At 33.3% G+C, this 27,144-nt stretch overlaps 2 protein-coding genes and 1 long non-coding RNA gene across 5 annotated transcripts; 1 reads left to right on the plus strand and 2 right to left on the minus strand.

The window, feature by feature from the left end:
• Positions 1–13,239: 13,239 nt before the first annotated feature.
• On the minus strand, positions 13,240–14,686 carry LOC139882968 (uncharacterized). Of its 3 annotated transcripts, none has more exons than XR_011771826.1 (3): positions 14,574–14,686; positions 13,733–14,488; positions 13,240–13,661 (listed from the first exon to the last, which is right to left on the minus strand). It is a non-coding gene; the product is annotated as an uncharacterized lncRNA (long non-coding RNA). The 3 variants fall into 3 exon arrangements; XR_011771827.1 differs by having other exon boundaries at positions 13,733–14,491; positions 14,574–14,606; XR_011771825.1 differs by lacking the exon at positions 14,574–14,686 and having other exon boundaries at positions 13,733–14,567.
• A 1,936-nt stretch (positions 14,687–16,622) lies between these two features.
• LOC139846428 (heat shock 70 kDa protein 3-like) lies at positions 16,623–18,388 on the plus strand. The gene is made up of 2 exons (XM_071835956.1): positions 16,623–16,842; positions 16,964–18,388. Exons 1-2 carry the CDS (start codon positions 16,623–16,625, stop codon positions 18,352–18,354), a joined length of 1,611 nt encoding a protein of 536 aa, XP_071692057.1. The 3' UTR covers positions 18,355–18,388.
• Positions 18,389–20,175: 1,787 nt separating this feature from the next.
• Positions 20,176–22,419, minus strand: LOC139846444 (uncharacterized). Its single transcript, XM_071835957.1, has 2 exons — positions 22,334–22,419; positions 20,176–21,115 (listed from the first exon to the last, which is right to left on the minus strand). Exons 1-2 carry the CDS (start codon positions 22,417–22,419, stop codon positions 20,176–20,178), a joined length of 1,026 nt encoding a protein of 341 aa, XP_071692058.1.
• Between the last annotated feature and the right edge of the window lie 4,725 nt (positions 22,420–27,144).

Raw genomic sequence — 27,144 nt, forward strand, 5'->3', positions numbered from 1 at the left:
TTGAACTTCCCTTAGCCAAAATTCACATTTGGAGAACTTAGCATACAACTTCTCCCTTCGTAACGTCTTCAAAACTTCGCGCAAATGGCGTTCATGTTCGTTCATACTTTTCGAGTAGACAAGTATGTCGTCAATGAACACAATTACCGACTTGTCCAAAATAGGTTGGCACGCTCGGTTCATAAGATCCATGAATGCCGCCGGTGCATTCGTAAGACCAAAAGGCATAACTACAAACTCAAAATGCCCATAACGTGTTCGAAAAGCCGTTTTCTCAATATCTTCCTCACGGACCCGCATTTGGTGATAGTCGGACCGTAGGTCGATCTTAGAGAAATACGTCGCACCTTGGAGTTGGTCAAACAAATCGTCAATCCGAGGCAATGGATAACGATTCTTGATCGTCACCTTATTCAACTCCCGGTAATCGATGCACATCCGCATGCTACCATCCTTCTTTTTCACAAATAAAACCGGAGCGCCCCATGGCGAAGCACTCGGTTGAATAAAACCCTTCTCGAGCAACTCTTGGGTTTGATTTAACAACTCTTGCATTTCCGTCGGTGCTAAACGATAAGGAGTTTTAGCAATGGGAGTAGCTCCCAGAACCAACTCAATACGAAAGTCAACTTGTCTTTCCGCCGGAACACCCGGTAACTCGTCCGGAAAAACGTCTTCGAATTCACTAACCACCGGAATTTCACGAATAGGTGGTGACTCATCGCGAGTATCAACAACATGGGCAAGAAAAGCCATGCCATCACTAACAAGAAAACGGCGTGCCCGTGCAAAAGAACATATCGGCACAAGTCTTCTTCGTTTATCGCCGTGAATAATTAACTCTCCCCCACATGGGGTCTTCACACGGATAAATTTCTCATGGCATGCAATATCGGCTCTATTTCGATCGAGCCAATCCATACCAATAATGATATCAAAGTCGCCCAAAGTCATCGGGATAAGATCAATTTGAAAGTTCTCGGCACCAAACACAATATCACAATTTTTACACACATCAACCACTAGCACCGTCTTGCCGTCTGCTATTTCGACTTCTACCGGACGACTTAACTTAGCTAACGGTCTATCAAGTTTAGGCACAAATTTTGGAGACACACACGACAAATTTGCACCGCTATCAAAAAGAATCCTTGCCGGATTAGAATTAACCAAGAAAGTACCTGAGACAACTTCGTTGGATTGCTTGGCTTCGTCGTTAGTCATCAAATAGTTGCGACCCCTAGCCGTACCCGCCGCTTTCTCTAACCGCTTAACGTTATCATTATTCAAATCGGGGCATTCCGGCCTCTTGTGCCCCTCTTTACCACAATTAAAGCAAGTGACTTTGGTCGACGTCTTGGTGCAATCACGGGCCATGTGCCCTCTTTGGTTACAATTATAACATGTGGGTCCGAAACCCCTGAAAGTACCCTTCTTCACACTATTAACGCTCTCGGAGCCTTTCTTGTTCTTTTTATTTGAAAAATTCGAATGACTCGAACCTTCAAACTTTCTCTTTGAAAAAGTGAAATCACTCTTCCTTGGAACCTCCGGCTCAAAACCCCGAGCCAATTCAAATAACTCCTCAAAAGACTTAGCCATACCCCGACTAATCTTACCCTTTAACTCATCATTCAAGGTACGGTAGAAATCTTTCATTAGCTTGTGATCGTCACCAACATATTCCGGGCAAAAACGAGTCTTTGCCAAAAAGGTAGACTTGAGAGTAACCAAGTCCATTGAACCTTGTTGCAAATGATGCAACTCATCCCGAATTCTATCAAGGTCGGAAGAAGTTCGGTATTCTTGGAAGAATTCCTTCTTAAACTCCTCCCATGTCAAGCTCATGCATTGCTCTTCACCATATAAATTGATTTTATCGTCCCACCACAACTTGCCTTCTTCACATAACATGCTAGAACCATACCTCGTCTTCTTCTCAGGAGGACACTCCGAGGTACGGAACGCCCCCTCGATATCGGAAATCCAACAAGTGCTTTTCAGTGGATCCCTCACCCCATTAAACATCGGAGGTTGAGTATCCTTGAAATTTTTGTAGTGGAAGTCCCGTCTTGCTTCACCTCCTTCACCACGAGGATAAATGTTTCTAGCTTCAAGAGCCTCATCGACAGTGGCCTTCATTCATTCATTAATTAAATTGGTTATTTGCTCGTCAACCGATTCCTTGAAAACCTTTCTCACGCTAACAAGAAAATCCTCCTTGTAGTTCTTCAAGATGGCCTCAACTTTGGCCGTGAAATCGGGGTCCTCGCTTGTACCACCGATATCATTATCGTGTCCGTTTCTCGTCTTCATTCTATAAAACGAAAAGGGTTAAACCATGGACAAAAGGCATAACTCGTAAGTATATACATGCGTACCACACTACCCCATCTTGCTCAACAATCATCGTACATTACTTGTTTGACACGATTTGCACCCGTAACAACGGTAGCTAATCGTTGTTACGCGAGCACGTCGCATTAACTTGCTAGTACAACGTCTGTCTTGCTTGATGATAGCTAAACACAACACAAAACAATTAGCACAAGGTTAGTTCACATAAACCAAAGCACTAACAGTTCCCGATTAGACCCAAAGTCCTACAAGTCCCGCATAAAGCGCTCACACAATAAAGTCTAAGTCTAGGCACCTATCTCGAGTCGCCTAAATTCCTTAAACCATGCTCTGATACCACTTGAAACAACCCAACCCGTATTCCATACGATAATTTTTTTTTATATAATACACATTTACGCGCCAATTAAATATGTAAACCATTCCACAAGTTCCATTTAAACGTACATCAATTTAAATGTTTACAAAAGACACGAAGGCCTTTAATTAAGTTTAATACAAGTTTGACCCACTACAATGATAGTTTATAATCCAAATGACACTTGAGCATGGTTTGGGGCTAAACTACCCAAAACGTTAGACCAACTTCAAAGAGCTAACACCAAAAGCACCCCCCGACAACATAAGCAGAGACCACTAGTCCAAACGTATGCCCTTACCCTTGTCCAAGCCAGAACCTATAAAATGGTAAACAACGAGAGGGTAAGCAATGCTTAGTGAGTGCAACAATTATACATACATATATATAACCTATCCATTTGCAATCACATTACCAAATACCTCATACGAACTTGTGACTCAAATAGCATGTCAACATACCCGTAACACTAACAAGTCGTACATTATCACACCACTTCATTAGCATATACTCAACTCAATATATTATATGCTAAACAAACAACAATCTCAATATGGTTAACCAATAAAAACGCTATGGTGCTACCGGCTCGTGGTTCACACCATACGCTTTTGAGTCATACTCGTTTATAGTGCTACCAGCTCGTGGTTCACACTCGATGCTACCGGCTCGTGGTTCACATCTTAGTTTATAGTGCTACCGGCTCGTGGTTCACACTCGATGCTACCGGCTCGTGGTTCACATCTTATCGCACACATGTTATGGCACTACCGGCTCGATGGTTCACACCATAACACCCACAAATAAACATGTCATATACACATACGTATAATTACTCCACTCACCTTGTCACAAGGATGATGATTTAGCACTTCCGAGCTTCAACGCAATGTACCTAAATCATTAAGTGCACATTCAATTTCACAACTAGTGGGATTAACCACAATACTCCCACTTGAGCATTTAATGTCCCAATTTGCATTAAATGACTCAACAACTCACAACCACCCATAAATGGCCAAGACTCGACTTTAATCACTAAGACTAGTGAATTAAAGTCTATTAACCTTAATTAACACAAAACTTAGGGTAATCCATACCCATTTCATCTAATTAGGTCAACTAGTACATTTTGACCCATTTTATATTACTTAGACTCACAATCAAGTCAATTTACCCATTAACACTTCTTTCATAAATCTTAAAGTGCATTAGTGACTAACAACACCAAATGACACTTACAACCTCAAATCACAAGGCCAAAACCCTAGATTGTGGCTATTAGGGTTTCATTACAACAACATAACCCAAACTCACCCATTTTACCCTCAAATGGGTCATACAAATCTCTAGTAACCAAAACCCTAGCCATTAACCAATTAAAACTTAAATCATAAGGTTAGAACTTACCGAGACTACCAACGCGTAGCTAGAGACACAAGGAACAACTTTAATTCTTACTCCAAAGATCAACCCTCAATCCTTCACTCTCAAATCTCACTTTTAATCCAAATGGGTTTTAAGTTTTGGGAGAGAAATTGGAAAGAAAAGAGAATAGAAATTAAATGAAATGGATAAGTGGTTGGGATTTAATGCTCCCATCAGATTTATACGCCAAATTACCACTTTGCCCCTTAAAGTCATTTAATTTGAGCTAAAACCGGAATCTGTCCAGCAGATTTGCCGCGGCGCGGCCCCAATGTCGCGGCGCGACGTATCGAAGGAAAAACAACCCCTTTTAACCCAACTTCTGATCCAGATTTGCTTGATATGCCGCGGCGCGAACCCAATTGTCGCGGCGCGGCCTAAGGCTGTATCTGAACAGCTCGACCAACTTAAACAATTTTTGATTTTATTTAATTTGTACATTCCAAATCCGCTTCCTATATTCACTTAGCCTTCAACAATAGTCTCACAAGACTTAACGCTAACCAAACCCATGTTTAAACTTATACATGCACACATTATCAAGTATACATATATGTGTGTGTATATATATATATATATATATATATATATATATATATATATATATATATATATATATATATCTACACATATATTCATACATTTACGCATAAGCTAACGAGTTATAAACGTACAAATGATTAAGTAAGTACCTTTCGATACGTACGGGAAAACGGGATGTTACATGACATTAGGGATGTCATTAGGGAGGCTATGACTGACGTCTACCAGCGTATAGATGAGGTAGAAATGACAAACGAGGATAGATTTAGTCGGTTAGAGCAGTGGCAAGCCCGGAATGAGTACGAGCATTCTAGGCAACGACAGCATGATAGATGGGACTATCATCGGCGTCAGATCATGAGTCGGCTATCACCTCAGGATCACTACGTACCGACCTGACCCGCTTACTATCCTCCACACCAGCCCGAGATGAGACCACCATTTACTCTCTACGACCCTAACCAGGCCTACCAGTACACCAGTACACCAATCACCAACCATGGAACCCGACCGACGACATGAACTGGAACCCCTATCCAGATTGATATAGTTCCCGTTGGTGATTTCTATGATTTTTATTTTTTTATTATTTCTATTTATTTATGTTTAAACCTATGATATTGTGATACTTTTATTGTAATGTTTAATATTTTTATTATATTGTACTAATATTTCATATTTGATTTGAAAGTGGGATGTTAAGTCCCATTTTAAATTACCATGCATGTTATTATTTGTATGTATGTATATTGTCAATTGTACACAACAGGGTAAAACAGCGCATTTTCAAAGACTGGCATTAACTTCAGCAAAAGCTACTAATTTTGACGACAAAACGAAAAACAAATGTGATGTAACAACAAGACGGAATGAACAAATGATGTGCACCATTTATCATTCAGCAAACAAACGCCAATATGTTTGAAAACTTTGATAAAATTTAATCATTTTTCTACGCTAATCACCCTCAATAATTTAAATTGTTACTGATTTCTTGCAAATGAGGGCATTGCAAGATCTTAAGTGTGAGAAGGGGTTAAATTCTTTCGAATTTTTAAAATTTTAAATTTAAACACTTGGTTACCATTAAAAATACTAGTAACGCAGTAGTTGTATTAGAATCTAGTGCTCTCTGATAATAAAGAACAGCCCTAGTCTTATATACTGACTACCCAATTCTAGTAAAATTTTTTAAAACTTTCAAATAAATGAATTCAAAATCATGTTTATACATATTTATGAACGATGAAACTAGATGTTAACACCGAAATTATTGTTACCTCGGAAAGGACATAAATTGAGAAACAACCCAAAATGTTAGAATTCATTTAAAATGGAATAGATGACAATAAAAAGGCAAAGAAAGGAAAATAAAAGCCAAGTGTGAGAAAAATTTACCAAGTTATTTAGAACATATGTCACATATTTTTGTACAAATAATTGAAGATACTTTTGTTTTGGACAAAATTAACTGTTTTACCCGAAAAATTGTAATATATTTGAAAGAAAGATGGATCTACATGATGAATCAATTCCATCATTAAAAGGAAGTAAAGTCTTCCGAAAAAGACACGCGCTTCTTGATTTAGGTCAGGAAGTTGTCGTCCAGACCAGTTGTAGAGTCTACGAAAAACCTTGAAAAGTTTTCTCAAAAATCAGCTGGAAATCCACGGACCTCAGCATCAAACAGGGTCGCCAAGTGGTCAGACTTATCCTAACCATGAGAGGATCTGTCTCGTAAAATGGGGAGGGCGCCGTGCAAATTAGCTTGATAAGACTAATGAATCAGACCCCCAGAAAGGATAATCTCCTTAAAGATTAAAAATCAGCTTTTAAGACTGATATTACTCAATCCTTGAGATTGACCTTAAAGATTGAGAATTCAAACTCATGGAATTCAATGATATCTAAACTCGAGCTTGAACGAGAAAATATTTTGATCAAATTACAAACCGATTTGTTTTCTGAAAACCCTATTTTCAATGCGTTCATTACCTTTGAACGTAAAATCCTAGAAATTCACCTGGAATTCATTAGGTCACCTGAACCAAATCGGGAGTCAACCGTAAGAACGGTGGTTGTATAGCATGGTCGAAGACAAGACCTTGTGCCAGACCGAAAAACTATAGGGTGATCTTTACTATTGCTCCTACCAAGGATAGTAATTGCATCCGACACGTTATAGACCATAATCAAAAGCATGTCACGGGATATTGCCTTAACAGTTACTTGTTCAACGCTTTCCTTTACAACCGGACGGTAGTTTACCGAAAGGTAATATACGGAGCAAGTATAATGGACGTGTTGCTTTCCTAATACAAGATTAGCAAGTGGGTGACACAAAACCGCAAGTTTTGAGCTAAAATTTTCAAATCTGAAACCCACAAAACCCACAAAAACAATTTTGCAAACACCGGTGAAGGGTTATTCATGAAAACTTATCTAGGATAAAAGCTAGATTGAATTTACAAAAGATCAAATGTTTTCATAAAGATTCAATTTCCTAAATGATCTAAATTTTCATAGTCATGTGGTACTGTAAACCACAACGTTACTTGAAAGTATGTTTTTACTTAAAAAATTTGAGAGTAAAATGAGAAAATGGAAATGATATGAATGAGTGTTGATATGAATGTCTATATATAACGGAATGGTGCCAAAAACTTAGTTTCTCATGTGATATATTGTCTAAAGTTGTTCTAATGACTCATTAACAAGATAAATGATGCTAGGATACAAAAATGGGGCTGCTAAAGAGTGTATTTTCCAATAGTTATACATCTAGAAGTTTATATATAATACGCGTATAAATACTGTATAAATACGAGTAAAATATTTGATGAAAACGAATGGGAATACGGGTTTGCTATCTTTAATAAATATATGTATGTTAAGGTATGTATTCAAGGCTTTTAAGTATGTATTTATATTCACAATACAATATATGTATATATAAATATGTTTTTATAGTAAGTATTATTACATCGTAAAATATCTAACATATATCTTGTTTGAAAACTACCAAGTTTGTAATATGAAAATGTATGTATAATACTTTGTTAATATAGTTCTTGAGATACTTAATTCTTATTGTTTCAAGTTTTATATATATATATATATATATATATATATATATATATATATATATATATTATACGTAATAATGTTCGTGGATCGTCGGAATAGTCTAAAGGGGTGAATGACTTCATAAAACCTTTCAAAATTTTTGAGACTTATAATAACTTAGCACATTATAGAATTTAGGTAACCGTCGTTAAGTTTAAGAATAGAAATTCTTATCATCGTTATAGTCCTCAAATAAATATTACAAATAATATTTATAACTAAATAATAACATAGAAATGTTATGTAATCATCGCAAGGCATTAGAGTCAAGTAACAGTTTTTATATAATTAATGGAAAGTTAACGGTAAAAGTAGGGTTGTTACAGTGGCTGCGATGGTGGCACTTGCAAGGTGATGAAGAAAAGCTAGAAATAGATAAAGAGAATGTATGGATATAGACCATAATTTGTTTTGTTTACAAAAATAAAAGAAAACGCAAACACATATAAGATCATGAGATGTAAGATGATAAAGTGAGTTTTGTCGAAACAGTTGGCCGTCTTTTGAGATTACCAAAGTTGTTTGAGAGGTGATCCTCATACACTACTTTTTGATCCATGTACACCTAATTACCTATTTTATCCTTAATTATACTTTTTGATCCATGTATTATTATAAACATGATTATAATATATTACACTCTCCACATGAGTGTCATGCACCCATTTAATCCCTTTCTATTTTAGGACTTCCTGTGATTCTAAATTTATTAACACATATCCTTTTTCATGCCCATTTTATTCAGTTAATTCCATATAATAAAACCATGCATCCAGTCACATGTATCATTATTAGAATTACCATGATCAAACTAGAAGATATTCATACCATGTTAGATTACATGTTAATTATATTAACATATATATTTCATGATATGATATTAATCCTTATCCTTATATATGCATAACAATAAAATTAAAAGATAAGAAATTGTGTACTTGTGTGTTGATTATTCCACCGTTTATATCTTCACCAAACAATCGTCGGGGGTCGCTTGCTTTTGCAGTAGATGTACACAAATGTAAATTTCCCATTAATAAAATCAGTCACCAAAGGAACCGATCCCAACCAAGCACCAATTAAATTATTACAATGACATACAGAACCATGTACCAAAGTATTGAAAAATCTTGGTCCAACCGTAACAATTTATAGAACTGATCAGTTGTTGTTCCTTTTATTAAACAAAATTTCTTGAATGCCTTTATAATCAAATTCACATATCACTTTCATAAAAAATATTCCGTGAATATTTTTCAACAACTTATCCCTTGTATTTTCCACGGTTCATCCAAGATTAATCCATTCGAAAGATACTTTATAGATTTGTTAGAAATCGGGTATGAATTGACTGCCGGATTCGTTCTTGAATCGTGTGTTCACTTTCTCTATAAAGTATTTCGACCCTACAATTTCCTCGGTTGCACGAAATCTTTACAGGGATAAGACAAGAATGTAATCAGTGTTTTTGGCAACAAAATCACTGATCAAATTGTAAGAGAGTATGTGTATGTTTTCCATTTTTTAGAATGAAAGCAAAGTCCTCTATATATAAGAGGTGAAAAGGTGCGACGAAAGGATGTAACCCTTCAATGTAAATATGCAACCTTTCAACTAAAAGATGCAACTCTTCGTTTACACCTTTTAGAAAATGACATCACTCTTCATGAAATGATATAACCATTCATGGTTACCTTTCATCAAAAGATGTAATTTTCAAGACCTTATTGAATTAACTCGAAGGAGCGTGCACTCTGCACTCTCCAAACTCGTCATTGAGCTTAATTCGATAAGCCTTTGCTTTCTAGTAAATCTCAATTAACTAAAATGATTGTTGATAACACTAAAATCACCAACATATTATTTAACAGTTATGCTTCATGTTGTTAATATTATCTAGTTACTGCATAAAGTATTATAATACTGTACAAATTAATAAGTTTCTAATGTGTTTACATATCCGTTTAAATAATAAAAGGTGAAGACAAAAGACAGATTTGACGATTTGAAGACGCAAACGATCAAAAAGATAAAAAGTACAAAGTACAATCAAAGTGGTTCAAATTATTGGTGAGAAACGTCTCAAAATTACAAGAGTACAAGCCGCGAAACACAAAATACAAGATATTAAATTGTACGAAAGGACGTTCGAAAATCCGGAACCGGGACCAAAGTTAACTCTCAACGCGCGACGCAACGGAGATAAAATTACAAGTCAACTATGCATATAAATATAATATAATATAAATATAATTATATAAAAATTATATATATTATATTTATATTTATAAGTGTCGGCAAGCTAGTAGCCAAGAGTACCTGAGCTGAAAAAAAAGGTCATGCGATCGCATGGCCTGGAAGTGAAAAACCCATGCGATCGCATGGTGAACAGTATCACGTGACATCCTATAAATTTCGCAGTTTTTGGTTGAACTTAACACATCTTTTTCTTTCTTCATCTCTCAACGTATTTATATATATATATATATATATATATATATATATATATATATATATATATATATATATATATATATATATATATATATATATATATATATATATATATATATTATAATTTTAATTTTAATTTTAATTTTAATTTTAATTTTAATTTTAATTTTAATTTTAATAATAATAAGGGTATGTTAGCGAATGTTGTAAGGGTGTAAGTCGAAATTCTGTCCGTGTAACGCTACACTATTATTAATCATTATAAGTTATGTTCAACCTTTTTAAATTAATGTCTCGTAGGTAAGTTATTATTATACTTATTTAAGCCGAAGTAATCGTGATGTTGGGCTAAATATTAAAGACAGGGTAATTGGGCTTTGTACCATAATTGGAGTTTGGACAAAAGAACGACACTTGTGGAAATTAGACTATGGGTTATTAATGGGCTTTATATTTGTTTAATTAAATGATAGTTTGTTAATTTAATATAAAGATTTACAATTGGACGTACCTATAAATAATCATATACACTCGATCGGACACGATGGGCGGGATATTTATAAGTACTAATAATCGTTCATTTAACCGGACACGGGAATGAATTAATAGTCTATGGACTTATTAAAACAGAAGTGAATTATATACAAGGAAAATTGGTGTAATTATAGTTTAAGTCCACAATTAGTTGGAATATTTGACTTCGGATATAAGGATAATTTGACGAGGACACTCGCACTTTATATTTATGACTGATGGACTGTTATGGACAAAAACCAGACGGACATATTGAATAATCCAGGATAAGGGACAATTAACCTATGGTAATAAACTAAAATCAACACGATTACGAAAGTTTAAAAAAGCATAATTCCTTTATTTCATATTTAATTGCACTTTTAATTGTCGCATTTTATTTACTGTCATTTTATTTAATTGCACTTTTTTATCGTATTTTTTTAATTATCGCAATTTTATTTTATCACACCTATTTATCGCAATTTCATTATCGTTATTTATTTTACACTTTAAATTAAGTCTTTTATATATTTAATATTTTACATTAGGTTTTAACTGCGACTTAAGTTTTAAAATCGACAAACCAGTTATTAAACGGTAAAAACCCCCTTTTTATAATAATAATACTACTTATATATATATATTTATATTTTTACAAATATAGTTTTTAAAAATATAGCGTTAAACTTGGCTAAGATCCCTGTGGAACGAACCGGACTTCCTAAAAACTACACTACTGTACGATTAGGTACACTGCCTATAAGTGTTGTAGCAAGGTTTAGGTATATCCACTCTATAAATAAAAAAATAACTTGTGTAAAATTGTATCGTATTTAATAGTATTTCCTAGTAAAAATATAACTATTTTGTACCCCTTCGCTTTAACATCACTATTATTTATGAATGATATTTTATATAATATAAAATTAATTTGCAGTTCGTGCATAAATTTAACAAATTACGTTAATATAATTTTGTAAAATATTATATAAATGCACGGGCTCATGTTATCAATTGAAGTTAAAATAGTTATTTGATAATCCATATATATATATATATATATATATATATATATATATATATATATATATATATATATATATATATATATATATATATATATATATATATATATATATATATATATATATATATATATATATATATATATATATATATATAGGGGCAGGATCAATGGGGAAGTAACCAATCGGGGGGAAGCGGGGGAAAACAAATTTTTCTTACTTTTTCGTTTTTTTTTTATTTTTTTTTTCCGGCATCAAGATCACACGAAAATATGAACATTTAGAAGAGACACCTCGTGATGAATGTTATTATTTAGGCGGAAAAACGATCGACAAAAATAACATTCAAGATAATATTGTTCGTGAAGAATATGAACGTTTTTTTTCTTCTTCATGTTTTGTGAAGTAAAATTTAGCCCGGTTTAGAGTTTAGGGTTTGGTGTTTTAGGTTTATGGAATAAACCCAAAACACCAAACCCTAAACCCTAAACTCTAAACCGTTCGTGTTAAAAATTCAATCTAAACCCTAAACCCTAAATTTCTAAACCCTAATATCTAAACCCTATAAACCCTAATATCTAAACCCTAATATCTAAACCCCAATAGCTAAAACCTCAAAATACGCTCGAAAAACACGATAATTGTTATATATTACTTCTTCGAGCGTTTTCCCGCCAAAATAAAAACATTTATCACAAAGTGTCTCTACTAAATGTTCATATTTTCATCTCATCTATAATGTTCGTGAACAAAGTTTTTTCAAAAAACGAAAAAAAAAAAAGTTTTTGCTTCCCCCGCTTCTCCCCGAATGGTTATTTCCCTCTTGATCCTACCACTATATATATATATATATATATATATATATATATATATATATATATATATATATATATATACTGTACGATTTACACAAAATCACTAGCATACAGCCACAAACTTGATCAAATGAAGAAAAAGGTAATAAATTAAAATAAGGTGTATACAACCGAATGAAGAAGGAAGAACAGTCACGATGATTAAACACTCACAAGATCACTAAATCAAACTGATGTGAAGATCTAAACTCACAAAAGAAAGATCTAAACTCACAAAAGAAAGAAGTAAAAAATCACACCATTGATTTGAGAATAAAAAAGTGAATGGAAGATGTAGTAGAATTGTGTCTGAAGCAGCCTAAAAGGCGTGGATATATGCACATCCAAACTTTCACATTGCCCCTTGAAGAAACATCATCTCAGCAACCCTAGCACAAACTTTAGCATCCAAAATAGCAACAAACTTTGCTTTATTCAACTAAGGACACCAACCTACAAATACAAAATAATAAAATAAGAAGGGAAATAAAGATAAGATTGCAACAAGAATTAATTTTAACATATACTAGTGAGCTTCATGCTGTGCATATGCACGGCCAGATTGCAATTTAACAAGTTGACAACACCTGTTTTGATCATGCCAAAGTAACTTTATAAATAGACTGAAAACATACTAAAGAATATTAAACTAATGCTTTCTTCGTCAAATTAAGATTAGGGGCCTTCAAGATCTTGACTTTGGAGAGGAATACGTTCTGCAATGGGTCAATGGCTGAGGAGCTACAGGAACTTAGGATGGAGTAAAATTAATACCTGTATACCTCATGAGAATCTGCAACAACTTCCACTTCAAGTATGCTGCTTCGATCAAGAAGTAAACTGAGAGTATGGGGTGATAGTGGTGGACTGGACTAATTATGAGAACACTTTTTAAGAGGCTATCCTCTATTAGCAAGACTAATAGTAATCTTTTGGGTGAGGGTAGCTCTATATATATACCCTCAAAGACATGAAGAGAGACCTCCGTGCTATTCCTTCCTATCACACAAATTAATTTCATTACAGATCACAATTCACAATAAAACAACATAAGGGGATTGAAAAAACACCTCGTAGTTTATAGAACCACTTTCTGAAACCATTGATTCTGCTCCGCGAATACTACCTGTATCCGGCTACTTAACATGTTCACCAGCTACTTGAGAAGAATAATCATGTGTTGCTTGTGATTTCGATGAAGAGGTCATCTCAATTGTGCTTCTCAATTGTTCACCATAACACATGAACTGTACAACTTTTCTAAACCATTTGATTTGAAAGAAAGAATGGTCATGAACTAATCTAATTGTGAGTCAGCTTGGATATAACAATTATTTCTATTCATGATGCCATAATTCAATAGAGGTTAAACCATCGGTCATCGTAGTAAGACCATGAGGGGCATTGGTTAAATAGCATGACTCTTAAAATACAAACAAACTAAATAGCAGGGATTTTGGTTTTGCATAAACTAACCTGGTATGAATCAATATCAATAAAATAATGAAATATGACCTAGAGCCATTTTCTTTTCTGTAGTCTTAACGATGGAATCTAAAAAAAAATTAGAATTAGAAATCGCTTCTAAAACAAAAAATTTAATACATCATAAGCTTGTAATCCCAAATCAAAAAACACCGCATCAAAAACCAAATTCGAATTTTATGTAATTGACAATATGTATGCAAAGGAGATGATAAACAGAACACATAACTGACTTAGTTAATACACCCTGAAACATAAAGATACCCAAATTAACAAGACAATATGAAATTAAAGTTACCAACTTTATGCCGGAGTACGACCAAAATCCAAACACCCAACATCTGCTATTTGTAAGATGACAAAAGAAAACAAGATTTATAGATGTTGAATAGAAGAAAGGTACAAAAGGGGAAAAAATACACATACCTACGATCATTTTTGAGTTTACAGTCACAAATAGATAAAGATGAGGAGGTTTCAACCTACCGGTGATATATGTAATTTTGTTTGGTGTAGAAAGTTTATTTATTTAAGATAAGGATGAATGGAGATGAGTGATGAATCGTTAAAAGCCACACGTTTGATTGAGGTGAGGCTATGGTGTGAACAAGAAGTCAGATAAGGATATTTCTGTAGAAGAACATATAAGACAAAAGATGAACATAATGTTTTTCATGAATGGGTAGTTTCGAACCTTGACTTTTGAATGAATTAAAAATGTTTTTATCATATAGCTGGGTGAAAGACGACAAACGTGAACAGTAAACAAATAGGCCTTCTTATGAGTATATATATATATATATATATATATATATATATATATATATATATATATATATAGATCCATGTCTGCTTTGCTTCGTTTGAAATTGTAATATAATGGAATTAGTTTGTACTAAAAACATATACAATTAGAGATGTACATAAAAATATTATTCTTAAAGATCGTAGTTAAAACAACTTTTTAGGGGTTCATGTTAGGTGTTTTATAGATTATTTGTTAATTGAAGTTAAAATGATTCAAACGGACGGCCTCACAATCTATGCGTTAGTATTCAACACTAATGTTTTCGATACAAATGTTATCAGTAATAAAAGATTTTTTTTATTGTAATTGTATTATACATTTGAGAAGTATCAATATTCACGTTATCGACTACTAATTTATATAAATGTCGTACAACGCACGGGTTCATAGAACTAGTTTTAAATAAAGAAATAAGAGAGTTTTGTTTCATAAGTTAAAAAAAAGCAAATATATATATAATTAAAATAAATACGTTGATTGGTGTATTCTAATTCTAATTTTAATTCTAATTCTAATTCTAAATAAGTATAACAGCCAACTATATGACTAGTAATTTGGGCATTTTAGCCATTTCACCTCTGCCTATATCATTTCACAACTATATGAATAGTAATTTGGGCATTTTAGCCATTTCACCTCTGCCTATATCATTTCACACGATCTTCCAGACTCTTCACTTCACCTTCACCGCCATTTTTATTTCCCACCAACACTCCCACAAGGTTCTGGCGATTTTAGCCATTGAATATATATAGAATGTTACGAGTATCTAGATTTATACAACAACACTTAAATCACACTTGAAATAGTGTGAAAACTCTCTCTTTCTCTTCTGTATTTTGTCTTGGAAAGTGACACAAAACGGTCCTCATGCAAAACCAAAACCCCAATTTTAATTCACAAAACCCTAATTTAACCTCCCTCCATCTTCGCTTATTATGTCTTCTTCTGCTCATCTCTTCAATGGCATCCACCTCACATGGCTCACTCAAATCTCTCGTTATAATTTAAATACGTTGGTAGGTAGTAGGTATAATTTTTTTTTTTTTTTACTTTTTTGGACTTCTAAGCTCAAAATTTGCATTATGTAGTCCAGCCCATTACAATTAAAAAAAATTTAATTCTAAGCCAAAATTTGAATTATGTAGTCCTTCCCATTTGACACTCAATGAAGTAAACAAAGGCGGAGGAAAACAAAAATCAAAAAACTCCTTAGAGATTCAAACTCTGAATGTGCCGGTTAAGAGTCAAAGGTGCTAACCATCTACGGTGGACAACACATCTAATTAAAAACCTAAAAACTCGTATTTATTAAGTAGAACAAATGGTAATTTAAGCATTAAAAAAATGCCATGAACAATAAAAGTATATGTCTAATTGATATATATATATATATATATATATATATATATATATATATATATATATATATATATATATATATATAATTTACTAGTTGGTCGTAAGTATTGATTCTCTATGTAAAGTGAAAACCATTTTAAGACGTAAGTATTGATTCTCTATGAATATTTACTAGTTGCTCGTAAGTATTGATTCTCTATGAATATTTACTAGTTGGTCGTAAGTATTGATTCTCTATGTAAAGTGTTTAAAAACCTGTATTTGTTTCAATTTTATTTTGTGTCTACAGAAACGTATATCACGAGATGACTAGTAAAGTTAAACCTATAGCCATTGGTATTGATCTGGGAACTACATACTCATGTGTTGCTGCCTGGTTTGATCAACACGAACGTGTTGAGATCTTTTGTAACGAACAGGGTAACAAAACTACTCCATCATGTATAGCTTGTACAGAATCTGAACTTTTAGTTGGGGAGGGTGCCAAAAATCAAATCACCAGGAACCCTACGAACACAGTTTACGGTAAGTGACTAGATCACCAATTTGCATATATTCTATAAAAATCAAAGTTTTATTTCTTTAATTAATTATTCAACCTGTTATGCCATGGAAGTATGTTACCAATCATCTTTGGTCATTTCAGATGTTAAGCGATTGATCGGAGGTAGATTCTGTGATAGCCAAGTGCAGGAGGAAATCAAATCATTGCCTTTTAAGGTAGTCAAAGGATGCGACGATAAGCCAATGATCCTCCTTGAACACCGTGGCATAAACAAGGAATTTTCAGCTGAAGAAATTTCTTCATTGATTCTAAAGAATTTGAAAATGGCTGCTGAAGCATTCCTTGGAGCACTCGTCACAAATGCCGTCATCACTGTCCCTGCGTATTTCAGTGACAAGCAACGACAAGCAACAAAGGATGCTGGTACGCTCGCTGGACTCAACGTTTTGCGATTGATTAGTGAGCCTACAGCAGCTGCAATTGCCTATGGTCTAGACAAAAGTGCTGATAAAAACCGCCCGAAAGAGAAGAATGTGCTAGTATTCGATTTGGGTGGTGGGACATTTGATGTGTCCCTTCTAACTATCTGTAAAGAGGGAAATATTAAAGTTAAAGCGGTAGGTGGTGACACTCATTTGGGTGGAGAGGATTTTGATAAAGCTATGGTTAATTACTGTGTACAAGAATTTAAGAAAAAACAAAACAAAGATATTGGTAAAAATGCAAGAGCAATGGGGAGATTGAAAGTAGCATGTGAGAAAGCAAAAAGGGATCTATCCTCAACAGCTGGGACGTCGATTGAAATTGATTCCTTGTACGACGGAGCCGATTTTTCAATGAAAATTACACGAGCAAAGTTTGAGGAGCTAAATGCTGGATTCTTCAAGAAGTGCATTGAGCATGTTAAGAATTGTTTGAGTGATGGGAATATGCACAAAAATAATGTTGATGATATAGTCCTTGTCGGTGGGTCGACTCGTATTCCCAAGGTACAAAACATGTTGATGAAATTTTTTGATGAAAAACCACTTTGTAAGAGCATTAATCCGGATGAAGCGGTGGCCTATGGTGCAGCAGTTTTGGCTGCAAACCTAAGTGGTTATGGAAATAAAGTTGTGAGGGATTTGGTACTTTTAGATGTTACCCCTTTGTCGCTTGGCACCGACCTCGAAGGTGGAATAATGAGTGTTCTTATCCCGAGGAACACCCCAATACCAACATTCAAGGAGCACATATATATTACCTCAAAAGATAACCAAAAGGCGATACATATTGGAGTGTATCAGGGCGAGAGTAGCAACTACATGGATAACATCTTACTTGATGAATTCTCTCTTCACGGTATACCGCCAGCTCCTGCAGGTAAAGAAAAGGTTAAGGTTTGCTTTGACATAGATGCGGATGGTATTTTATATGTCTCGGCTGAGTTGTTATCCAATAGTAATAACAAAAGAAGTATAGCAATTGCTCGGAGGGAACAATTGTTCTCTCATGACGACGTTGAGAAGATGATAAGAAAAGTTGAGCTCTGATTTCATTTGCTGACAAAAATTAGTCGCTAGCATCATATCCGTATAAGAGATTGACAGCATGTTTTGGTACAATGGTAGAGCTATCCATATTTTGATTTGTAGCTATTTATTATTATTATTATTATTATTATTATTATTATTATTATTATTATTATTATTATTATTATTATTATTATTATTATTATTATTATTATTATTATTATTATTATTTGAGCTATCCATATTTTTGATGTATTCAAGGCTTTTAAGTATGTATTTATATTCATAATACAATATATGTATATATAAATATGTTTTTACAGTAACTATTATTACGTCATAAAATATCTAATATAAATCTTGTTTGAAAACTACCAAGTTTGTAATATGAAAATGTATGTATAATACATTGCTAATATAGTTCTTGAGATACTTAATTCTTATTGTTTCAAGTTATATATATATATATATATATATATATATATATATATATATATATATATATATATATATATATATATATATATACACGTAATAATGTTCGTGGATCGTCGGAATAGTCTAAAGGAGTGAATGACTTCATAAAACCTTTCAAAAATTTTGAGACTTATAATAACTTAGCACATTATAGAATTTAGGTAACCGTCGTTAAGTTTAAGAATAGAAATTCTTATCACCGTTATAGTCCTCAAATAAATATTACAAATAATATTTATAACTAAATAATAACATAGAAATGTTATCTAACCGGCATTAGAGTCAAGTAACAGTTGTTATATAATTAACAGAAAGTTAACGGCAAAAGTAGGGTTGTTACAGTGGCTGCGATGGTGACACTTGCAAGGTGATGAAGAAAAGCTAGAAAATAGATAAAGAGAATGTATGGATATAGACCATAATTTGTTTCGTTTACAAAAAATAAAAGAAAACGCAAACACATATAAGATCATGAGATGTAAGATGATAAAGTGAGTTTTGTGGAAACAATTGGTAGTCTTTTGAGATTACCAAAGTTGTTTGGGAGGTGATCTTCACACACTACTTTTTGATCCATGTACACCTAATTGCCTATTTTATCCTTAATTATACTTATAATAATAATATAAGTTCAACTTTCTTGGGGCATAATTGTAATTTTATAGAATAAAAGTGTACATTGATCAAAAAGTAGTGTGTGAGAATCACCTTCCAAGTTGTTTTCTATTTTTTCATTCTTTATACTATGTAATATAGTAAATACAAAATTCGCCATCAAGAAGTGAACAAATATTGTAACTTTTTATTAATGATAAGTAATTAATGGAACCTTAATTTTTTTTTTTTTTTTTTTTTGTTATATATTACTACTTTTTAAAATATACAGTATAATATTAATAATTAAAATTAAAAATTAAAATAATATCAAAAATAGAAGTGACTTTGAAAAGGACACCAAAAGAGTACATTTCCCTATGATGGAGTTGAAATATTCAATTAATATCCTTTTTTCTATACATGTTCAGTTCAAATTCGATGAAAGTGACGGTGTCTAAATTAAATTTCAATTCTGCCAAAATGCAATTGATTCCGTGAACAAACAGGACATAACTCTTATATTCATAAGAAATGCCGGTGTATTTATGTCACCGTCAAAACATTGTGACCGGTAAACATTGAAACCCGCGTAAGAACGCCTATTTTTTTTTTTGAAAAGCAAAATATGATTTTATTGATCACCAACACAAGAATACAGTAGCCTAATGGCATCAGTACATGCTCGATCTACATGCTTACATACAAAATAAGGAAACACGAAGAGATGCCAAGATAGCAACTCGATCTACATACGCGATACAACTAAACTTAAGAAAGAAAAGTATGCGGATTATGTAGCCAAGTATGCCAGTCGATTGATTTTTTCTTACATCTTTTCGCAATCCACTCAAAGCTTTTTACTTGAATCTCGTTTAGGGCAACCGGGATATTCCAACACTTATTTGAAAACACCTTTTGGTTCCGGTTTTTCCAAATCAAATAACAACACGACCATGTAACCGCTTGCCAAATGCTTTTGCCGATATCTGAGCTTCCTGGATTCGTATTACTTAGTAACTCCTCAATTTGCACCGACGGGAGCCCGTTGAGTCCCCACCATTCAAAGACTTTACGCCAAATTCCACTCACTTGCTTGCATAGGATGAGGGAGTGATTGACCGATTCAATATCGTCGTCACAAAGCGGACAACGAACTGAGTTTAGATCAATCCCTCTCTTGTCCAACTCGACCAAAACCGGGATACGCTTTTTCCTTGCTCTCCATGAAAACACTTCAATTTTTTTCGGGACAAGATTGTTCCTCAAAGTCTCTCTATTATTCTGACCCGCATGTAATATTTTCAAGTTAATGAGATCCGATAAACAACCTGTCGTGAAGTACCCATTGCTGCTTAATGACCAAATCCACCCATCGTCTTTGTGGGGCTGAATAGAAGCTGATTCCACCAGTCTGGCTAATTCAGTTAACTCTCCATTAGCTCTACCAGTGGGTTGCCTCGTCCATGACCAATTACCAATGCACTTGGAGCCGTTTTGTTTCACCCGATCTTTAACTGTCACTTGTAGGTTCTCCTCAAGCCTTGCTAGTCTTTTGAACTTATTTTTCAGCACCGTGTCGCCGATCCACAAGTCATTCCAAAACGAAGTTGCCGCACCATCTCCTATTTTTTTTACAAAGGAGTTTTTAAAGCTCAGTCCTAAATCTTCAATATCGCTTCCTGTTTTGATGATTTCTTTCCATGTTGAACTATAAGAATTACCACAAGAAACATTGGTGAAGCGCGGGGTAAATCCACTCGTTGAGAACAATTATGAAATACTTAATGATTCTATATAATATATTCGTATAAAATATTAATATAACAATTTCACATCATTTGAAGTGTTCATTCAGAATTATTATTAAACAAGTTACTTTTTTAACATAGAAGAGAAAATTACAACGGATTAGAGAGTCAAGAAGTGCAACTGACAAGTTTCCGACTTCTAAATTTTGACAAGACGAAAATACTAATGGTTATAATGCAAGGCTGTGTTAGGCACTGGGCGATAGCCATATACGTCACAAACAAAGGTCATCAAGTGTTAATAGAGTCAAATTTTAAGCATGTATGAATTTGAAATTTTATGATGGGTAAAAATTGATTTTAAACAGTTAATATCAACCATGTGATATACCCTTGTGTATAATGCAAGTTCATATAGTTAAGATTTTAAATTTTTGAAAGAGCGTGTTGTTTGTGTTGTTTATAAAAGTTCCAAGAGGCTTTCAATCTTTTCGCCCAAAACATTTACATTGTTGGAACCGGCCTTGAGGATAGAGAGTCAAGAAGTACGATTAAAATGATTCTGACCTCTAAATTTTATACTACGTATGCACTAAAGGACGTATAAAATTTCTCGGGGGTAAATTTCTCAGGGGTAAATTTCTCAGGGGTAAAACGTAAAATTATTATTTAATTAAAAACACCACCCAAATTTTTAACGGGACGTATCTTCATGTTCGTCGCGAGTAAATTTTTCAGTCATCACTGTTCAACTCAACTTTACGAACACAACGCAACTGAGTATACGCAAAACGGACGTTTTTTAAAAAACGTTAAATATTCGAGCTATATTTCATACAGAACACACCCATAACAACGCGTTTTTATTCCATAAATACACAACGCTACATTAACGAGTATGCAACCCAAAAAACTCCGCTGCATCGCGCGTGCCAATCCGAATCTTGTTTAGACTAAAAGAAAACAACAATTAAAGTTTTAGTCATAACTATTGAATTACTTTATGATTTGCTAAGTACTTAATCATTTGTTTTATTAAACACATCTTTAAATGAATGTGCACTGAAAGAGGTAAGCATAAACCTGGCCTCCCCCGACATGAAACTGGACAATTAAGAGCTCTAGGAGTCGAAGGTTTTTTCGCCGTTAAAGGGATTTAACGGTGGGGACGGTGGTACCGTCGACTCCCCGCCGGCGTTAAACCGGCGTTAAAACTCGTCGTCGCCTCCCACCGTCGCATGTATAACGCTGTTTTTTTTTCCATTTTTTTCTCTTGTTTTTTCTTCTTTTACTCCGTATTATTTTCATTTTTTAATTTTTTTTCATTCTTTTTCTGTTTTTTTTGCAGGTGTATTGAGATGAAGAAGAAGAAGAGGTAGGTGAAGAGAGTAGGGAAGAAAGATGAAGAGTACGGAGAATTAATTAGGGTTTTTTTTTTTTTTTTTTTTTTTTTTTTGGCCATTGTTATTTATAGTATTATTTGGGTCAATTTTTTTTTCTCATTTTCTTTCATCATTTATTTGGGCCAATTTTTTTGATAATAATTAATCTAAATAATCAATAAAAAACTAAAATGATAATTGATTTAACACTGAATCATTTTCACTGTTTTGGCTTTAGTGTTTAAATCCAGTGTTAAATTTAACACTCAGATTTAACACTGAATGACTCCTAGTGCCCTAACCGTCAAAACCTGTGTTACTAACGTCAAAGTCACTTGAAATGTCCCGTTCTTATTGATTAAAAACGTTCCATATTAATTGATTTCGTTGCGAGATTTTGACCTCTATATGAGTCGTTTTTTCAAATACTGCATTCATTTTTAAAACAAACCATAACCTTTATTTCATAAATAAAGGTTTAAAAAGCTTTACGTAGATTATCAAATAATGATAATCTAAAATATCCTGTTTACACACGACCATTACATAATGGTTTACAATACAAATATGTTACATCGAAATCAGTTTCTTGAATGCAGTTTTTACACAATATCATACAAACATGGACTCCAAATCTTGTCCTTATTTTAGTATGCAACAGCGGAAGCTCTTAGTATTCACCTGAGAATAAACATGCTTTAAACGTCAACAAAAATGTTGGTGAGTTATAGGTTTAACCTATATATATCAAATCGTAACAATAGACCACAAGATTTCATATTTCAATACACATCCCATACATAGAGATAAAAATCATTCATATGGTGAACACCTGGTAACCGACATTAACAAGATGCATATTTAAGAATATCCCCATCATTCTGGGACACCCTTCGGATATGATATAAATTTCGAAGTACTAAAGCATCCGGTAATTTGGATGGGGTTTTTTAGGCCCAATAGATCTATCTTTAGGATTCGCGTCAATTAAGGTGTCTGTTCCCTAATTCTTAGATTACCAGACTTAATAAAAAGGGGCATATTCGATTTCGATAATTCAACCATAGAATGTAGTTTCACGTACTTGTGTCTATTTTGTAAATCATTTATAAAACCTGCATGTATTCTCATCCCAAAAATATTAGATTTTAAAAGTGGGACTATAACTCACTTTCATAGATTTTTACTTCGTCGGGAAGTAAGACTTGGCCACTGGTTGATTCACGAACCTATAACAATATATACATATATATCAAAGTATGTTCAAAATATATTTAAATTACTTTTAATACATTTTGATGTTTTAAGTTTATTAAGTCAGCTGTCCTCGTTAGTAACCTACAACTAGTTGTCCACAGTTAGATGTACAGAAATAAATCGATAAATATTATCTTGAATCAATCCACGACCCAGTGTATACGTATCACAGTATTGATCACAACTCAAACTATATATATATTTTGGAATCAACCTCAACCCTGTATAGCTAACTCCAACATTCACATATAGAGTGTCTATGGTTGTTCCGCAATATATATAGATGGGTCGACATGATAGGTCGAAACATTGTATACGTGTCTATGGTATCTCAAGATTACATAATATACAATATAAGTTGATTAGGTTATGGTTGGAATAGATTTATTACTAACTTTCACGTAGGTAAAATGAGTAGTTTTTATCAATCTTGTTTTACTCGCCATTTCTTCGTTTCTAATCCGTTTTGAGTGATTCCAGTGGCCACGGTTTCGTATTGAACTTAAATTTATTAATCTAAATAGAAAAAGTATAAGTTTATAGTCGGAAATACAAGTTACAAGTTGTTTTTGAAAGAGGTAGTCATTTCCGTCGAAAGAACGACATCTTGATGACCATTTTGAAAAAACATACTTTCACTTTGAGTTTAACCATGAATTTTGGATATAGTTTCATGTTCATAAGAAAAATCATTTTTCTAGAAGTATAGCTTTTAAATCAAAGTTCTTCTTAGCTTTTAATTATCCCAACCAAAACAGCCCCCGGTTTTACTACGACGGCGTATATCCAGTTTTATGGTGTTTATCGTGTTTCCGGGTTTTAAATCATTAAGTTAGCATATCATATAGATATAGAACATGTGTTTAATTGATTTTAAAAGTCTAGTTAGAAGGATTAACTTTATTTGCGAACAAGTTTAGAATTAACTAAACTATGTTCTAGTGATTACAAGTTTATAACGTTGAATAAGACAGCTTTTTATGTATGAATCGAATGATGTTATGAACATCATTACTACCTCAAGTTCCTTGGATAAACCTACTGGAAATGAGAATAATGGATCTAGCTTCAAAGGATCCTTGGATGGCTTGAAAGTTCTTGAAGCAGAATCATGACACGAAAACAATTTCAAGTAAGATTTCCACTCGAAATAAGATTGTTATAGTTATAGAAATTGAATTAAAGTTTGAATATGATTATTACCTTGTATTAGAAAGATAACCTACTGTAAGTAACAAAGGTTTCTTGATCTTGGATGATTACTTGGAATGGATTTAGAAAACTTGGAAGTAAACTTGCAATCTTGGAAGTATTCTTGATTTTATGAAACTAGAACTTTTAGAATTTATGAAGAACACTTAGAACTTGAAGATAGAACTTGAGAGAGATCAATTAGATGAACAAAATTGAAGAATGAAAGTGTTTGTAGGTGTTTTTGGTCGTTGGTGTATGGATTAGATATAAAGGATATGTAATTTTGTTTTCATGTAAATAAGTCATGAATGATTACTCATATTTTTGTAATTTTATGAGATATTTCATGCTAGTTGCCAAATGATGGTTCTCACATGTGTTAGGTGACTCACATGGGCTGCTAAGAGCTGATCATTGGAGTGTATATACCAATAGTACATACATCTAAAAGCTGTGTATTGTACGAGTACGAATACGGGTGCATACGAGTAGAATTGTTGATGAAACTGAACGAGGATGTAATTGTAAGCATTTTTGTTAAGTAGAAGTATTTTGATAAGTGTCTTGAAGTCTTTCAAAAGTGTATGAATACATATTAAAACACTACATGTATATACATTTTAACTGAGTCGTTAAGTCATCGTTAGTCGTTACATGTAAGTGTTGTTTTGAAACCTTTAGGTTAACGATCTTGTTAAGTGTTGTTAACCCAATGTTTATAATATCAAATGAGATTTTAAATTATTATATTATCATGATATTATGATGTATAAATATCTCTTAATATGATATATATACATTAAATGTCGTTACAACGATAATCGTTACATATATGTCTCGTTTCAAAATCATTAAGTTAGTAGTCTTTTTTTTACATATGTAGTTCATTGTTAATATACTTAATGATATGTTTACTTATCATAATATCATGTTAACTATATATATATATATATATATATATATATATATATATATATATATATATATATATATATATATATATATATATATATATATATATATATATATATATATATATATATATATATCCTTATATATGTCATCATATAGTTTTTACAAGTTTTAACGTTCGTGAATCACCGGTCAACTTGGGTGGTCAATTGTCTATATGAAACCTATTTCAATTAATCAAGTCTTAAAAAGTTTGATTGCTTAACATGTTGGAAACACTTAATCATGTAAATAACAATTTCATTTAATATATATATATAAACATGGAAAAGTTCGGGTCATTACAGTACCTACCCGTTAAATAAATTTCGTCCCGAAATTTTAAGCAGTTGGAGGTGTTGACGTATCTTCTGGAAATAAGTGCGGGTATTTCTTCTTCATCTGATCTTCTCATTCCCAGGTGAACTCGGGTCCTCTACGAGCATTCCATCGAACCTTAACAATTGGTATCTTGTTTTGCTTAAGTCTTTTAACCTCACGATCCATTATTTCGACGGGTTCTTCGATGAATTGAAGTTTTTCGTTGATTTGGATTTCATCTAATGGAATAGTGAGATCTTCTTTAGCAAAACATTTCTTCAAATTCGAGACGTGGAAAGTGTTATGTACAGCCGCGAGTTGTTGAGGTAATTCAAGTCGGTAAGCTACTGGTCCGACATGATCAATAATCTTGAATGGTCCAATATACCTTGGATTTAATTTCCCTCGTTTACCAAATCGAACAACGCCTTTCCAAGGTGCAACTTTAAGCATGACCATCTCTCCAATTTCAAATTCTATATCTTTTCTTTTAATGTCAGCGTAGCTCTTTTGTCGACTTTGGGCGGTCTTCAACCGTTGTTGAATTTGGATGATCTTCTCGGTAGTTTCTTGTATTATCTCCGGACCCGTAATCTGTCTATCCCCCACTTCACTCCAACAAATCGGAGACCTGCACTTTCTACCATAAAGTGCTTCAAACGGCGCCATCTCAATGCTTGAATGGTAGATGTTGTTGTAGGAAAATTCTGCTAACGGTAGATGTCGATCCCAACTGTTTCCAAAATCAATAACACATGCTCGTAGCATATCTTCAAGCATTTGTATCGTCCTTTCGCTCTGCCCATCAGTTTATAGATGATAGGCAGTACTCATGTCTAGACGAGTTCCTAATGCTTGCTGTAATGTCTGCCAGAATCTTGAAA

The sequence above is a fragment of the Rutidosis leptorrhynchoides genome, chromosome 1 (assembly GCF_046630445.1).
Source record: "Rutidosis leptorrhynchoides isolate AG116_Rl617_1_P2 chromosome 1, CSIRO_AGI_Rlap_v1, whole genome shotgun sequence".
Classification (NCBI taxonomy): Eukaryota; Viridiplantae; Streptophyta; class Magnoliopsida; order Asterales; family Asteraceae; genus Rutidosis; species Rutidosis leptorrhynchoides.